The sequence below is a fragment of the Asterias rubens genome, chromosome 5 (genome assembly GCF_902459465.1).
Source record: "Asterias rubens chromosome 5, eAstRub1.3, whole genome shotgun sequence".
Taxonomy (NCBI): Eukaryota; Metazoa; Echinodermata; class Asteroidea; order Forcipulatida; family Asteriidae; genus Asterias; species Asterias rubens.
Genome location: NC_047066.1, coordinates 325,858 through 344,064, shown reverse-complemented (window position 1 = coordinate 344,064; position 18,207 = coordinate 325,858). Strand labels below are relative to the sequence as shown.

Sequence of the window (18,207 nt, the reverse complement as noted above, 5' to 3'; positions counted from 1 at the left end):
GTACGGGAAAATTATTCCGCGTTTTTCAGCTTACGAGTTGCATTCCTGATTTGTGCTACATTGAATAGTTCGATAATCACAAAAATCTTATTCTTCCATGACAATTCATGTCAGCTTCCTCGGGTCAGGAAGATTTAACCGAGACATTGCGGTGCACTGGACTTTCTGGCTCGGTTAAACTGACTCGGTCAATCTTCCTGGGCACTCGGTCAATCTTTCTGGGCACCTTTGGCTCGGTTAAACTAACCGCGCGGCGTGGGTAAGTTACCTGTCAGGAAAACTACCCAGGCTGTTCGCACTGGACTTAAAATGGGTAAGAGCCAATGCATTGGCTGGGTTAGTTTGCCCAAATTAAGTCCAGTGCGAACACGGCTTTAGTCTTCCAAAAGTCAAGAGGCAGTTTGACTAGAGTGAGGCCCACAGTCTGTAATATCCTCCTTTCCTGTGTCACTCTACAAAAGGACTCACGAGGTAGCACCATCATCTCAGTTCAACAGTTTGGGTCTCTTGAGTTACCACAAAGTGTTGAACTTTTTAAATCAATCAAGGAAGATAGGGTTGTAATTAAATTTACACAAAATATAACTTGGTTTTTTCTTCTTCTTTTTACATAGGCCTACAACCACATTAAATAACTCTTTCCTGCAGTTTCAGAAGTACAAAACTAACAATTAAGGAAATATTTTTTTTACAGTACACTGTGTCTATGTAAACCACATAATTATTAGCTTTAAAATCAAATTACATGGGAAGCTTTAAAAGACCCTGGACACTATTGGTAATGGACCGATTCGGCCTGTCAATCAAACTGTGCGCGTTCACCCATTTGACCAATCACAGCAATGATTGTGGTCGGACAAACTCGGTCATGCGTGCGCGTATATTTGGCACGCGCAGCAGAATCGTGCAGAATGTCATTGGGAGTGCTCGTACACGTGTCTTGCTCACGTGTGCTGTGGGCGGAGCTTAGTGGAAAGCTGAAACGGTCCATTGTCAAAGACCAGTCTTCTCACTTGGTGTACAAATGTATCTCAACATGCATAAAATAACAAACCTGTGAAATTTTTTGCTCAATTGGTCGTCTAAGTGGCGAGATAATAATGAAAGAAAAAACACCCTTGGCACACGAAGTTGTGTGCTTTCAGATGCTTGATTTCGAGACGTCAAATTCTAAATCTGAGGTCTCGAAATCAAATTGGTAAAAATTTACTTATTTCTCGGAAACTATGGCACTTCAGAGGGAGCTGTTTCACACAATGTTTTATACTAAATCAACCTCTCCCCATTACTCGTTACCAAGTAAGGTTTTATGCTAATAATTATTTTGAGTAACTACCAATAGTGTCCATTGCCTTTAACGGTGGAAACTTATCATTTAATATTTCAGCAGTATAATGACGTAAGGATTGACATCACCTTAGCTTTCACTACCATTGAGGTTACAGTGGAAGGTTTGACAGACTTGATAAGACATTAATTATTGACGACGTTGCACACCAGTCCAATTCTCCATCGTTTGTCAATAATTAGTGATGGGAATCTAAGACTAAGGTGACAAGAAGGTCATGTCCAAATTAAGAAGCTTTGGTTGTGACTTCAAAGCTCTACTGGAAATGTGTGAACTTCCTGTCTAGAATACTGCCTGGGTACAATAAAGGCTGAGAGTGAAATCACCTCCATTAAAGGAACATGCTGCTCATGAAGGCTGCACCTGAAGCCAAAACTTGAAACCCAAGCTGCTGTTCCAAACATAGCCCAATAATGCAATTAATATTGATGTACTGATTTAATAGTGCTCCATATTTCCATCCATATTGTAAATTGAACAGTGATTTCTGGTGCTACACATTTGATTACAATCTCCATGTGATGAGTCAGAGACCTTTTTTTTTTTGCTTTGAATGTAACATTGATTTATTGAATCCTTTAAATAACAAGTTAAATCAAGATATTCATTTATAGGGCCACTGATTTTCCGTTTCAGAAAAGTGCAAATTCCGTTTGGCAAAAACATGAATTCCGTTTCAGGCACAAAAAATTCCGTTTCATGTTTTTTTAATTAGATAAAAGGTTGTTTAATACCCAGGGACACGCTTATAAAAATCAATTTGAGATAAGTTGCACTGTTGACTTCGTAAAATGTTCATTTGAACTGACAAATTTCAAAAAAATACTTTTTTTTATAATTGTGGATTATTTTGTATACTGCTGTTCTAAAAAGGTTGCACTGTGACTGCAGTATCAATGCACATGATGTGAAAGACTTGATTCCAAGTCTAAAACTGCAGTTGATTCTCTGCATCAGCCACATTGTAGGCTAATGACAGGAGTGTATCCACAAGAGGGCGCTGTTTCAGCATGATCAAAGACTTGGGAACAAGTCTATGGACGTGACCATTCTCCATCCACAAACAAAATGTCAGCCATTTTGTTTTCGCTTTGGCGACAGAATGTTGACAGTTTACGGTTTTATTTTAGACCTTTCCGAGATGAAAAAACATTGTATGTGTTCTTATAGATCATAGGTAAGCTAGTTTGTGTATGATTGTTGGTAAAAGAGAGGGAGAAAATGCAATTTGGGTGAACAAAAAATGTTTAAAACGTGCCGAGAATAATGCCCTTCGCTTAACCATGTTAACAACGTGTGTACATCATGTGTGTAAACATTGAGGATGGTGTGAAGTAGAACAGAATGATCCACGGTTACGATCTTGTACTTTTTAATGGTCTGATTTCTGATGCCTTTTTAGTTTAACAAAAAGAATCTTAATAAAAAATGCAATTTCAATAGTTTTGGCGTCAAGAAAAAAAAAAAAAAAAAAAAATCAAATTTTCTGAAATCCCGTTTTCCGTTTCAAAGGGCGGATTCCGCGAATTCCGTCCGTTTTCCGCGATCGCGGAAAATCAGTGGCCCTACATTTAATATGAACATTTGGAGAGAAAAAAAACAGATGGTAGTAATACAAAAACAAGTTTAAAAGACTACAGCATTATTATGTGCAGAGATTCCAAACAACTCACTAGTGACTAGAAACACTCTGAAACACACTGAAACTTAATTCCCATTTGGAAACAGACACTCCAAGGGCCTCTTCGTTTTATATTAAATTGTAAACTTGCATGAACTTGAAGGTAGTGAAAGAAAGGAACTTAATGTATATATCAGTGAATTCAGTTTCATTTGGCCTGCGGATTGAAAAAACATAGTTCCACCACAGTGTTTCCTAAAGAACATCTGAAGACCATTTCCAATTCTTACATTGGTGGAGGTGACTAGTCTAGGCTCACATAATCATTGCTCATTCCAAACAATGGGCTTCTGTTGTATTGTTTTTTCCCTCTTTTTTTTTACCGGGGGGGGGGGGGGGGGGGGGAGGGGGGCACAACTGACCTTCCCTTTGATTTAGGCTACCTTGTTAAAATGGTTATAGCTTCGTTTGGGAATATGTCATAGTTTTAGATAACAGCAACATTATCCTTAAAAGTGGTTTCATGTACGTTTGTTGCAAACAGCTTCACTTTCAGACATGTAGTATTTAGTATCTCAGAACAATTCTTGTCAGTGATCACCGTTAAAAAAATAAGCATTAAGATTAACAAGAGTAACAAGCTATAATCTTTTAGTCCATCAGTCACGCATCTAGATGAATAAGGAAGTTATTAAATGGGAACAGGGCAAGCCAACTTGCCTAAGCTCACAAGGGAATCAAATTATTAATAATTTCCCAACAGCCTGAATGATCCTTGATGCATGGCAGGGGTTGGGAGAGAATTCAATGTCATGGTTCACTGACTCTGGTTGTGGGATGATGGACAAATTTATGTCTACAATCTTGGCAAAATAGGAAGCAGTGTGTTTGCGTTTTGGATGAAAGCAATTCAGTACAGTAACAATAATGTTATCTGAACATACTGCGTTTAACACTAGAGCTTATGTTTCTAAGCACTACAGTATTAATCCTGCAAGTTATAATAGTAATAATAACAACTGCAATTCTGTAGCACCTAACACCTCCAAAAGAAAGTCTTTAAGCGCTCAAAGGAACAAAAGAATAATTATGAATACGATGAATTGAACAAAAATGTTTTGAGATGAGTCTTGAGCTACATGTATACTTTAAAGTATAATGTCCGACCTATGTAGATAATGTATTCCTTTACATCAACTAGACGGCCGAGGTTGCCCAGTACCTAGAGGCAGTTGGAATCCTATGTTTTGCCAGTTGAGCGGGTACCGCAACGATATAAGAGATGTTAAGTTTGCATCGGGGATAAAGAATATTAATATAATAAACATAGGATTCGAACCTTGGTAGTCCACTGCTCTAGAATTGCAAGGGTCGTGGGTTTGAATCCCACCCGAGTAACATGCCTGTGATATGTGTTTACAAAAAATAATAATATTCTTAATCCTGAATAGATGCAAATTTGATTATTGTTCTTACCTGAAGCTGCCGTAGACAATAAGCAAGATGGAGATGACAAATGTGGACACTCTGGATGAATCCACCATGGAATATGCCCTGGAGAAATACAAAACAATTCAAGCATGAAATAAAATACCAACTGGGCAGTACAAATTTACAGTTTTCTCATTGGGTGCCCTTTACAAAGGAAAAACATGCCCTGGTGCCCTTGCCCTTTCAAATACGAGGCATACATGTACAGGCTCGAATCTTGGAAAGATTATAAAGTGAGCTGGTTGACTGTTTATTTTTCTAACAGGTTGCCTATTAACCCATTTAGCGACAGTTCACAGTTACATGCGCCTACATGTATCCTGTCTACACTGTTTGGAGATCTAAAATGTATGCAAAGAAATTGACTCCCAAAATGGTGGAAATAGAAGATGCACATTGTGTGGAGGTTTGTTCTGCATGATCATTAGTCTAGGTTCCTAGACCATTGGTGTTGCGTGGTCACACACAACCAACGTTCCGATTATGCACGGCAAAAACTGTACACACTTGTAATGAACGAACGCTAGCGGGCGCTCTGTTTCTCTGATTTCCGGATCTCCCCATGTCCTGTGCTCACCAAGGTCTAGGACATTTGCAAATTGAAGGCGTGGCCAGACTATGCAAATGACTCGATTATTCATATCACGTGACGGATTGAAGATGACTATTCAAACTAGACCGAGTCAAAGGTCAATGTGATAGGCGCGCTATTTTTAATAATCTTTGCTCAAAGAGTAATTCCGTGGTCATTATAGGCCTATTAAAAGGAAAACAGTGAAATTTTAAGTATAGACTACCTATTCAGATTATGGATACGTGACGATTTGAAATCGTAAATAAGAGAGTCCGTTTGTAGAGCGCCGGCACGTTAATCCGGAGGTCGTTGGTTCGAATCCCACTCTAGTCAATTCTTTGTTCAACGCCAAAAATCATTTACAAATTTACCCAGTCAGTTTCCCTTGTGGTTTATATTGATATCTGAAACAAAAAGTCGCATCCCCTTAAGGTGATCCCCTAGCTGCCGCTTCCCAGGTTGTATCGTAATTTGGGTGTGATCCCTGGCTACACGGCAGTTAACGGTTGTATGGCTTCTGACTGGCATCCCCGAACAAAGACATTGACAAAACAGGGACACCGCCAATATAGGGCTAGATAGCTCAGTTGGTAGAGCGCCGGCACGTTAATCCGGAGGTCGTTAGTTCGAATCACACTCTAGTCAATTCTTTGTCCAACGCCAAAGAGAATTTTTTATAAAAGGTTGAAATAAAAATAATGCTAAAACAAAATTCCCTCAAAGCATAATTTTGCCAAACAAAGTATTATTTTTTAATTCTGTGAATGAAGAGTTATTTTTGAGGTAATGATTAAACTGGGCAACTAGTGGAATTTATGACCTGACTATTCGCCTCAAATAACTGGGAGTTGAACAGCAGTAGTCGCCACACGACAAGCAATCAAAATTCGCAATTTCTCATGAGTTGTTCCAAAAGATATTGTTACGACTACATTCCAAAAAATATTATATGGTTACGTTCCAAGCTGCGCAGCTACTCGGCTACGTTTACGTTCAAAGATACGCTTAGGTCTACATTCCTTCAAGTTACACTATAATATCAAAAGGTATGTTTTCAAGCCCGAGTCAAGCTACGCTTACATTCCAAGATAGGCAGCTACGTTTACGTTCCAAGATACGCTTAGGTCTACGTTCCTTCAAGTTACACTATAATATCAAAAGGTACGCTTTCAAGCCCAAGTCAAGCTATGCTTACGTTCAAAGATACGCAGCTACGTTTACGTTCCAAGATACGCTTAGGTCTACGTTCCTTCAAGTTACACTATAATATCAAAAGGTATAGTATCAAAAAGATATGCTTACGCTCCAAAAGATACTGTTACGTTTTAAGCTACGCAGCTACTCAGCTACGCTTATACACTCCAAGATACGTTTAGGTTACGCTACAATATCAAAAAGTACGCTTTCAATCCCGAGTCAAGCTACGCTTACATTCCAAGATCTGCAGCTACGGTTACGTTTCAAAATACATTCTCACAAAGACGCTTTTGAATCCCTCAAGATTTCCTTCCCCCAAGATTAAAAAACTTTCACTGTGAATAACACTACAGGGCCCACCAGTTAATATCTGTTTGGCAGAAAATACTGTACAAAATTTCTTTACTATCCAAAAATTTAGGTGGGCACTAGGCATAAGTCTACAACATTTCAAATTTAATTAAAAATTGGCTGGTAACCAGTTTCTGCTAAGCAATACTATTTTGTGCTAACTATAAGCAAATTGTTTAGCCAATACAGGCTTCATCAGTGTGGGCCCTGCCACGATCGCATTTCAAGCTGCATCATGGCAATGCAGTAGTCTGGATCTGGATATTATACATAGAAAGGTTTGTGGTGGTACCGCAAACCTTTCTTTATCGTATTTCCACCATGTGGCAAAGTTTCAAATCCTACTGATCTGGACATTATTATACTCCGATAAAAACATATACCCACACACACATGCAGAGTAGTATAGCAAAAGTCATGCAACGCATTACTGCATGCATTTACACTGCATGCACAACACTGATGAATTATTCATGAGCCAACCGCAACGCAGCCTCTGATTGGCTCCACCGGAAAGTCGGGGGAGATTTGCCGAAAAACAATAAAAAAGTTAAGACCCATCGTTGCAAATGTCCTAGACCTTGGTGAGCACAGGAAATCAGAGAAACAGAGCGCCCGCTAGCGTTCGTTCATTACAAGCGTGTACAGTTTTTGCCGTGCATAATCGGAACGTTGGTTGTGTGTGACCACGCAACACCAATGGTCTAGGAACCTAGACTACATGATCATGCAACACCAAGTAGGGCCACTGATTTTCCGCGATCGCGGAAAACGGACGGAATTCGCGGAATCCGCCCTTTGAAACGGAAAACGGGATTTCAGAAAATTTGATTTTTTTTTTTTTTCTTGACGCCAAAACTATTGAAATTGCATTCTTTATTAAGATTCTTTTTGTTAAACTAAAAAGGCATCAGAAATCAGACCATTAAAAAGTACGAGATCGTAACCGTGGATCATTCTGTTCTTCTTCACACCATCCTCAATGTTTACACACATGATGTACACACGTTGTTAACATGGTTAAGCGAAGGGCATTATTCGCGGCACGTTTTAAACATTTTTTGTTCACCCAAATTGCATTTTCTCCCTCTCTTTTACCAACAATAATACACAAACTAGCTTACCTATGATCTATAAGAACACATACAATGTTTTTGCATCTCGGAAAGGTCTAAAATAAAACCGTAAACTGTCAACATTCTGTCGCCAAAGCGAAAACAAAATGGCTGACATTTTGTTTGTGGATGGAGAATGGTCACGTCCATAGACTTGTTCCCAAGTCTTTGATCATGCTGAAACAGCGCCCTCTTGTGGATACACTCCTGTCATTAGACTACAATGTGGCTGATGCAGAGAATCAACTGCAGTTTTAGACTTGGAATCAAGTCTATCACATCATGTGCATTGATACTGCAGTCACAGTGCAACCTTTTTAGAACAGCAGTATACAAAATAATCCACAATTATAAAAAAAAGTATTTTTTTGAAATTTGTCAGTTCAAATGAACATTTTACGAAGTCAACAGTGCAACTTATCTCAAATTGATTTTTATAAGTATGTCCCTGGGTATTAAACAACCTTTTATCTAATTAAAAAAACATGAAACGGAATTTTTTGTGCCTGAAACGGAATTCATGTTTTTGCCAAACGGAATTTGCACTTTTCTGAAACGGAAAATCAGTGGCCCTAACCAAGTGATCAATAGGTTATAAATCTAATCATTTACTACAACAATCATACAGAGTGTACAGTGTGTTTACAAAGTGCAGAGTGTATAGGGGTTTAGTGTTTCCATTGCTTTATCTGTCAAGAAAGGAACTTCAAATGTTATGTTGATAATCTTTACATGTCATATCACATTACAAAGTATTTACTTTCAGTATGTAAACAAGTTTCAAGTACAAATCTTAAGCTGTGTCTGCATTTTAGATTATATTTAACCAAGACCATAGATCTTACTGGTGTCTACACTTGGAATATTTACATAGGCCAACCCTCGCTCGAATAGGAAAACTTAAGTCGTGTCCCCATTGGACTTATTTTTCCTAAAGTACCACAACTTTTTTGTTGAATGACAATATTAAATCCAATTGGAACGCATGTTAAAATGACCTCCCTGTCAACTCAATGCGATCGTCATGTAAAACTACATGTATACAGGCCGAATGAGGTCGCGGTAGACTTTCACGCAGCCACGGTAAGTTATCAGGGCCGATAAAAAGTCCAATGGGAACGCTCCACGCTGTAAACCTACCACGACCAGGGTGTAAAACGCTACGCAAATAACACCACTTCCTGTATACACACAGAAGGCGCACGAAAATGGAAGATGGTTCCCTGTCTCCTTTGCACTGACCATCATTCCATATTCAGCGTGTGTACATGTACCATGCAATACAAAAACAACGCTATTTTCAATCTTGTCCAGTTGCTGCAGTTTCACTTCTACTTTGGTAAGAAAAATGGCAGATTTGATCGATTTGGTGAGGAGTTTAAAGGAACACGTTGCCTTGGATCAGTCGAGTTGGTCTTTGAAAAGCGTTTGTAACTATTTGTTATAAAATGCATGGTTAGAAAGATGTTTTAAAAGAAGAATACAATGATCCACACAAATGTGCCTCGAAATTGCGTAGTTTTCCTTTCACTTTGCGAACTAACACGGTCAGCCATTTATGGGAGTCAAAAATTTGACTCTCATAAATGGCAGACCGTGTTTGTCGACGAGGTAAAAGGAAAACCACGCAATTTTGAGTGATACTTGTGTGGATGATTATATTTTACTTTTAAAATTACCTTTCACACCAATGCTTTTTATAACAAACGGTTACAAACGCTTTTCAAAGACCAACTCGTCCGATCCAAGGCAACGTTTTCCTTTAATTGGGCTAGACGAAGGTGAAAATGCTGCGCGAATAATAGCGCGCGAAGACTACGTCACAGACACGTCAGATCCTGCTTGGGTCAAAGGTGACTGTGCACAGTGCCCCCGATGTGTGACGATCTACACGTTTTGGAGAGTGAGTTAACTGTTCCGTCTTGGAATTAAAGTCCAGGTGGGAATGCATTGATAGAACTACACCTAATCCAGCCACGGTAACTTTCCACTGTGTGGCTGCGGAATAAAAAGTCAATTGGGAACACGGCTTAACCCGAGATGATAATAAACCAACTGACTTAATACAAAAAAATGAGGGCGCTATGCCAATGACCTTTAACATGACCTAGCTTGTAAACAATAGTTGAAGAGAAGTACAGCAAATAAATGAAAAAAATTAAGTCAATTGTGATCATGGAGCCCTTTAATTTTGTCCTTTCTCCTGAAGATACATGTAGTACCCATATAACAACATCATCTGAGAACAAAGTTCAAATCAGTAACTTGTCAAACAAAGAGTATTTGCTTTCACTGTGACTCATGTTGGAGCTGGGGTTTCTGCAATCCACAAGTGTGGTTCCCACAACATGTAGTGGTTCCCACAACATGTAGGCCCATTGTGTACCAGACTGTTGCTTACTACAGCTGGCATTAGACTTCATTGTGAATCTTGCATGCATGAATGATTCTGGAATCAAACAAATGGTAAAATCCTGGCCTTCTCCACTGTCCATTGTTCAACAGAAAAAGCCCTGAGTTAAACCTGGTTGCAGCTCATTGATTATCAGCTACAAGGATACATTGTTGGAGAGATAGAGCTATCTATGGTAATAGTGCATGTAGTGTGTATATGTAGCAATTGAATCCTACTGACATTCAGTGTTGCTCCATGGACTGAGCGAGCTTCTGGTAGCTTTGTGTGCCTGTGTTTCCCTACATGTTTTGAATAAAGTATTTATATAACAATGTTCAACAATTTGATGATTTTGTTTTGCTTGAGCTGCAACCTTGCCCCCTGTTTCTGTTGAACAGTAGACAGTGTCAATTTGTGGGCTGTGACTATACACTGTATGGACTCTGCATGGTCTTTGCAATAGACTGGTGTGCCTTTCTTCAACAGGTGGTGGGAGAACTACATGTGTAGATGACTACTTTGAGCATTTCTCACAGAAACTTTGTAACAAACGGAGTGCAAACATTAGTTTAAAAATACTATCTATATAACCTGTTGGCTAGACTTAGATTAATTAAAGACTCATAAATACCCCAGACAGTTACCCTACTCCTATTGGTGGAGAGCACGTCACGTGAGGGTGTTTAAACGGTTGATAATGACCAGCTGGAGCTGTTTATAACCGGCTGGCTTCCGCATGTCGGGTGCACGCGTACGCCAACATTATCACGCGTAATCTATTTCTAAGCACGTGCATAATCTATTTCTCAGCGCGCGCGCGTACACACATTATCAAACAGATATTTTTTTTTTAAATACTTCAAACCTCAAGTTTTAAACTGTCAAAATGTCTATAATTGTATTTTTTAAACGCTTTTAAAAACTATTCTGAATTTTTTAAACTTCTTGACACCGAGCTCCAAAACCAAGTCACATCCAGAGTGAAAAGCTGTGTGCTCAGAAACAGCACATTTAAACAGGGACCGCATTTAAACATTAAAGTCTGACTACTGAGTGATGAGATGCCCTGATCCGAACCGGGCTCTCCTCCAGTAGAATCCTCAATTTAATTACTTAATTAATAAGAACAAATACTCAGATTGGCTGTTACGTGGTTTTACAGATCCAAATACAAAATTATTGTGCATATATATAGGCCTATCCTATACCCCTACAGGCATAGGCTGACTGTATTTATTTAATTTAATTCCATTGCTTTATCTGTCAAGAAAGGAACTTCAAATGTTATGTTGATAATCTTTACATGTCACATCACATTACAAAGTATATTACTTTCAGTATGTAAACAAGTTTCAAGTACAAATCTTAAGCTGTGTCTGCATTTTAGATTATATTTAACCAAGACCATAGATCTTACTGGTGTCTACACTTGGAATATTTACATAGGCCAACCCTCGCTCGAATAGGAGAACTTAAGTCGTGTCCCCATTGGACTTATTTTTCCTAAAGTACCACAACTTTTTTGTTGAATGACAATATTAAATCCAATTGGAACGCATGTTAAAATGACCTCCCTGTCAACTCAATGCGATCGTCATGTAAAACTACATGTATACAGGCCGAATGAGGTCGCGGTAGACTTTCACGCAGCCACGGTAAGTTATCAGGGCCGATAAAAAGTCCAATGGGAACGCTCCACGCTGTAAACCTACCACGACCAGGGTGTAAAACGCTACGCAAATAACACCACTTCCTGTATACACACAGAAGGTGCACGAAAATGGAAGATGGTTCCCTGTCTCCTTTGCACTGACCATCATTCCATATTCAGCGTGTGTACATGTACCATGCAATACAAAAACAACGCTATTTTCAATCTTGTCCAGTTGCTGCAGTTTCACTTCTACTTTGGTAAGAAAAATGGCAGATTTGATCGATTTGGTGAGGAGTTTAAAGGAACACGTTGCCTTGGATCAGTCGAGTTGGTCTTTGAAAAGCGTTTGTAATCATTTGTTATAAAATGCATGGTTAGAAAGATGTTTTAAAAGAAGAATACAATGATCCACACAAATGTGCCTCGAAATTGCGTAGTTTTCCTTTCACTTTGCGAACTAACACGGTCAGCCATTTTTGGGAGTCAAAAATTTGACTCTCATAAATGGCAGACCGTGTTTGTCGACGAGGTAAAAGGAAAACCACGCAATTTCGAGTGATACTTGTGTGGATGATTATATTTTACTTTTAAAATTACCTTTCTAACCAATGCTTTTTATAACAAACGGTTACAAACGCTTTTCAAAGACCAACTCGTCCGATCCAAGGCAACGTGTTCCTTTAATTGGGCTAGACGAATGTGAAAATGCTGCGCGAATAATAGCGCGCGAAGACTACGTCACAGACACGTCAGATCCTGCTTGGGTCAAAGGTGACTGTGCTAAGTGCCCCCGATGTGTGACGATCTACACGTTTTGGAGAGTGAGTTAACTGTTCCGTCTTGGAATTAAAGTCCAGGTGGGAATGCATTGATAGAACTACACCTAATCCAGCCACGGTAACTTTCCACTGTGTGGCTGCGGAATAAAAAGTCAATTGGGAACACGGCTTAACCCGAGATGATAATAAACCAACTGACTTAATACAAAAAAATGAGGGCGCTATGCCAATGACCTTTAACATGACCTAGCTTGTAAACAATAGTTGAAGAGAAGTACAGCAAATAAATGAAAAAAAAGTAAGTCCATTGTGATCATGGAGCCCTTTAATTTTGTCCTTTCTCCTGAAGATACATGTAGTACCCATATAACAACATCATCTGAGAACAAAGTTCAAATCAGTAACTTGTCAAACAAAGAGTATTTGCTTTCACTGTGACTCATGTTGGAGCTGGGGTTTCTGCAATTCACAAGTGTGGTTCCCACAACATGTAGTGGTTCCCACAACATGTAGGCCCATTGTGTACCAGACTGTTGCTTACTACAGCTGGCATTAGACTTCATTGTGAATCTTGCATGCATGAATGATTCTGGAATCAAACAAATGGTAAAATCCTGGCCTTCTCCACTGTCCATTGTTCAACAGAAAAAGCCCCGAGTTAAACCTGGTTGCAGCTCATTGATTATCAGCTACAAGGATACATTGTTGGAGAGATAGAGCTATCTATGGTAATAGTGCATGTAGTGTGTATATGTAGCAATTGAATCCTACTGACATTCAGTGTTGCTCCATGGACTGAGCGAGCTTCTGGTAGCTTTGTGTGCCTGTGTTTCCCTACATGTTTTGAATAAAGTATTTATATAACAATGTTCAACAATTTGATGATTTTGTTTTGCTTGAGCTGCAACCTTGCCCCCTGTTTCTGTTGAACAGTAGACAGTGTTCAATTTGTGGGCTGTGACTATACACTGTATGGACTCTGCATGGTCTTTGCAATAGACTGGTGTGCCTTTCTTCAACAGGTGGTGGGAGAACTACATGTGTAGATGACTACTTTGAGCATTTCTCACAGAAACTTTGTAACAAACGGAGTGCAAACATTAGTTTAAAAATACTATCTATATAACCTGTTGGCTAGACTTAGATTAATTAAAGACTCATAAATACCCCAGACAGTTACCCTACTCCTATTGGTGGAGAGCATGTCACGTGAGGGTGTTTAAACGGTTGATAATGACCAGCTGGAGCTGTTTATAACCGGCTGGCTTCCGCATGTCGGGCGCACGCCTACGCCAACATTATCACGGGTAATCTATTTCTAAGCGCGTGCATAATCTATTTCTCAGCGCGCGGGCGTACACACATTATCAAACAGATTTTTTTTTTTAAATACTTCAAACCTCGAGTTTTAAATTGAGTTTTTACATGTGATGTAAACATGTGATGTCAAAGGTCACATCATCTATAGTTAGGGAGTAGGCCTACCTTATTTTTATCTCAGAAAAACACACATTTTGTGTTATTTTTTGTATAGCCTATAAAACTGAAAGAAGATAATTTACATGTAATAATTTTTGGTCGGAAAAGAGCAGTACATATTTCGATTTTGTTTGTAGTTTGAGCTTAAAAACTATTCTGAATTTTTTAAACTTCTTGACACCAAGCTCCAAAACCAAGTCACATCCAGAGTGAAAAGCTGTGTGCCCAGAAACAGCACATTTAAACAGGGACCACATTTAAACATTAAAGTCTGACTACTGAGTGATGAGATGCCCTGATCCGAACTGGGCTCTCCTCCAGTAGAATCCTCAATTTAATTACTTAATTAATAAGAACAAATACTCAGATTGGGTGTTACGTGGTTTTACAGATCCAAATACAAAATTATTGTGCATATATAATAGGCCTATCCTATACCCCTACAGGCATAGGCTGACTGTATTTATTTAATACAATTCCAATGAATTTATTTTTTATTTTTTAAGGCTTGTGACAAGGGGTACCGGTGACAAGATTTGCCCAAAGACACAGATTCAAACAACTTGGTCAGCCTTTGATAACATTGGTTGTCAAATGTTTCTGTAAAAAAAATTGTTATGATGATTGCATTCTAAACAGACAAGTCACACACACCGAGCCCTGCGAGTCACCGCACTTACACATTGATTTGAAATTAATTTTGAAGAAACACCAGTATAAAACACTCACCAATCGTACGACGAGTCCGCCGCCATCTTGCAGCTGATTTAAACCACTTCTGTCACCAAAAAATCCTGATTAAAGCTGGCTACATTAGTTTGAAGTCGTAATTCTTCATAATAATGTTGATAAAAACATCCCAAGTGTAGGATTTCTTTTGTACCCAAGTTGTAATTCCAGGTTCCTGCTGTGTAAAAGAGCGATGTCGATGATCTAGACTTTCTAGTTAAATCTCCACAGAAATGGCAAAAACACCTCAAATTTTCGGCTTCATGTTGCACCGACTGTGTCTTCTTTTAACAAAGAGATCCTTGAACCGCACTGGGAAACTAGTCGGGATAATCCTTTACAGCATTTGTGAGAACCGGACGCTTAAATTCCTTCCGAAATTATTGTTTTTGTTTATAACTTCACAATCCAGATGCACACAGATCATGTACAAATTGAATGCAAGATTTCGTGCACAAAATTATGCCAACTTCTATGTAATCCCACATTCATTGTCTCCCGTCATGTCGTCGTGTCCAAAGCATTATATTTGCAGAGTACCAATGAATTTAATGTTATTATTTATTTAAACTGGTGCCCTATGATTTGTGTTCAAGGACATTGTAAAGCCACAGCTGTTACTACCGAGAACCAGTTATTTAAAAGGAGGTGTGTTTTCAACAGAGGGCGGACTTCATATTTTGATCCCATTAAATTAAAAAAGCTACCTGTTATTTCGCTAAGAAAGGGAACTCGGCAAATTCCCACAATAAACACCAAGCTGGCAACAACTAATCTCTCTCATACGAACATTGCTAAACGTATAATAATTACACAAATCAAGAAACTGTGATTCAGTAACTAGATAACAATTTGTATTCTAGTCACTATGTAATAAGCCGTTAGCTTGGGGGGGGGGGGGGTTCGAACCTACAACCTTGCAATTGCAATTGTCATGCAGTTCAACCACTGAAACACTGTGACTATACTCTCTAGTAGCTGCTACATGGAGTGAGTTGTGAGTCACCTGACAAAACCTAAACAACTGTATATTATTTTGAAGTAATACACGATAGAAACTGATTGGGTAACATATTCAAAAACAAAGTCGATGAAATTATTACTGGTTAAAATAATATTGACTGACGAAGTTTTCCCCTTTCCCTTCAAAATGTGTTTATAAACAAAATAAACTGTATAGCTTTTGTGGAATTTGGCACGAGTGTTCAAAGGGACGGGTTTGTGTTTGATGTGAGGGGCGGGGTGGCAGTGGGAATTATGAAGTTTGGGTATGTCTCCAAATCCATTTAAAAAAAAAATTAAATTCTGAACTTTTTATCTTGAACCGTCATTAAACAAGTTGTTAGTTTTCCAATCTAGTATAGAAAATGAACACAGGCGAATCGTAGAATTTTTGTTAAAACCAAACCAGCGTAACCCGTTTATGAAGAGACGAGTAATGCGTAATTGTGAAAACCTGGCCACAGATACACAGCGCCCTCACTATTATGGGTGGCAGATCTGACCGGAGGGGCGGGCAATAGATTTGGCGCGGGGGGGGGGGGCCTTTTATGATTGATTAAGTATAATAAAAATACTAATATTTGTGTACTTCGCTACCCTAGTGCACTATGCGCAGACCTACTTTTAAAGTATTTCTTCTCAAGGTGTATTCATTATTTATGGCTGACCTTTGAGATATTGCACAGAAATAGCCAAAACACATTTATCAACATTAACCCAGATCCAACTGAAACAACATGCATAATTGCGTGTAATTGAAAGGCAAATTAATTCTATTCAATAACTAGTCTTGACACTCGAACGTGATCGCAGACAAAATTCGTGAAGAGGAATTCTAATCAGAAGAATGTTTCTTTTATCTAAAAGCAAGGAAACATGATATCGACTGAAAAATGGCAACACGAAGAAAATGAAACTATAACATTAAGTTGAAACCAAAACTGACAAGTTTGTGTCTGAAATTAATTCCCAAAGAAACCATATAGTACAAACTGTGACCATACAAACTTTGTATCATGGGAACACAAAACTTATATACTTCCGCTGGTGGCTTGGATATTTGTTTGCAAAAAAATGACACTACAAACACAACACCCATCTGGTTTTTGTTGATGAAAGAAAATAAAAGATTACCCGGCTGGGCCAGTTGATTTGATGCTATGCGGAATTGCCGACGTAGGAAGACACTTTTATCTGTAAAAAGATTCATGTCTGAAATAAATTCAGAACTAGACCCAAGGGGTTGCTATCTATTAGACTAGACAGCTTAAAGACAGTGTACACTATTGGTAGATTTCAAAAACTAGCCTTCTCACTTGGTGTATCTCAACATATGCATAAAATAACAAACCTGTGAAAATTTGAGCTCAATCGGTCATCGAAGTTGCGAGATAATATTGAAAGAAAAAACACCCTTGTCACACAAAGTTGTGTGCGTTAAGATGGTTGATTTCGAGACCTCAAGTTCTAAATCTGAGGTTTCGAAATCAAATTCGTGGAAAATTACGTCTTTCTCGAAAAACTATGACAATTCAGAGGGAGCCGTTTCTCACAATGTTTTATACCATCAACCTCTCCCCATTACTCGTCACCAAGATAATAATTATTTTGAGTAATAATACCAATAGTGTCCACTGCCTTTGAAGGTATAAATCAACGAGAAGTACATCATATACTGACTTTAAAAAACCTACGACACTTCCCCTCGCCTGTAAATTGCCCTTTCATTCCCAAACACATCATTATAAAAACAGTTGAAATTCTCTGTGCAACGGTTCAACAAACAATAACATTAAACAATTGTCTTAAAACAAAATCGACTTTCACATCACAGTCAAAGCTTTGGACCCCAGTTCGAATCCAACTTTGCATGTGGATTTGGTTTTCAGTCCCTATCCGATTGCGTGGGTTTTCCCCATAGGGTTTCGCCACACACCCAAAACTGATAATATCTGTTGGATGTGTCATCAAATAAGTAACTATTGAAACGATGGGTTGAGATTCTTAGTTTTGTTTGACGGGTGACATTGATGTTGTTATTGCTGCTGTTAAAGCCATTATACACTTTCGGTACCGAAAACAAAAAAAAGTTCACAGATTTGCAAATAATTTATAGGGTTTACAGAAGGTAATGGTGAAAGAATTATATTGAAATATTATTCCATGAAATGCTTTACTTTTTGAGAAAACATTAACACATAGCAATATCAATTCTCGATATCGAGAATTACGGATTTATTTTAAACACATGTCATGACACGGCGAAACGTGGGGAAACAAGAGTGGGTTTTCCCGTTATTTTCTCCCGACTGCGATGACCGATTGAGCCTAAATTTTCACAGGTTTGTTATTTTATATGTAAGTTGTGGTACACGAAGTGTGAGCCTCGGACAATAATTTGTTTACCGAAAGTGTCCAATGGCTTTAGCAAACCTTACCTTACACAAAGTATACCTTCGATCATTACTCCCA

General features: G+C 38.6%; 1 protein-coding gene across 3 annotated transcripts in view; it reads right to left on the bottom strand.

The window, feature by feature from the left end:
• LOC117290564 (signal peptide peptidase-like 3) overlaps positions 1-15,239 on the bottom strand; it is a 59,210-nt gene extending 43,971 nt beyond the window's left edge. For 2 of the 3 annotated variants that reach the window (XM_033772009.1, XM_033772010.1), the window contains exons 1-2: positions 14,734-15,239; positions 4,446-4,523 (exon numbers count right to left, since the gene is read on the bottom strand). In XM_033772009.1, the coding sequence (XP_033627900.1) occupies positions 4,446-4,523; positions 14,734-14,759 (104 nt within the window). In that variant the 5' untranslated portion in view covers positions 14,760-15,239. Of the gene's footprint in view, positions 1-4,445; positions 4,524-9,792; positions 9,852-14,733 lie in introns of those variants that run through there. The other variant, XM_033772011.1, reaches the window with a different exon arrangement.
• Between the last annotated feature and the right edge of the window lie 2,968 nt (positions 15,240-18,207).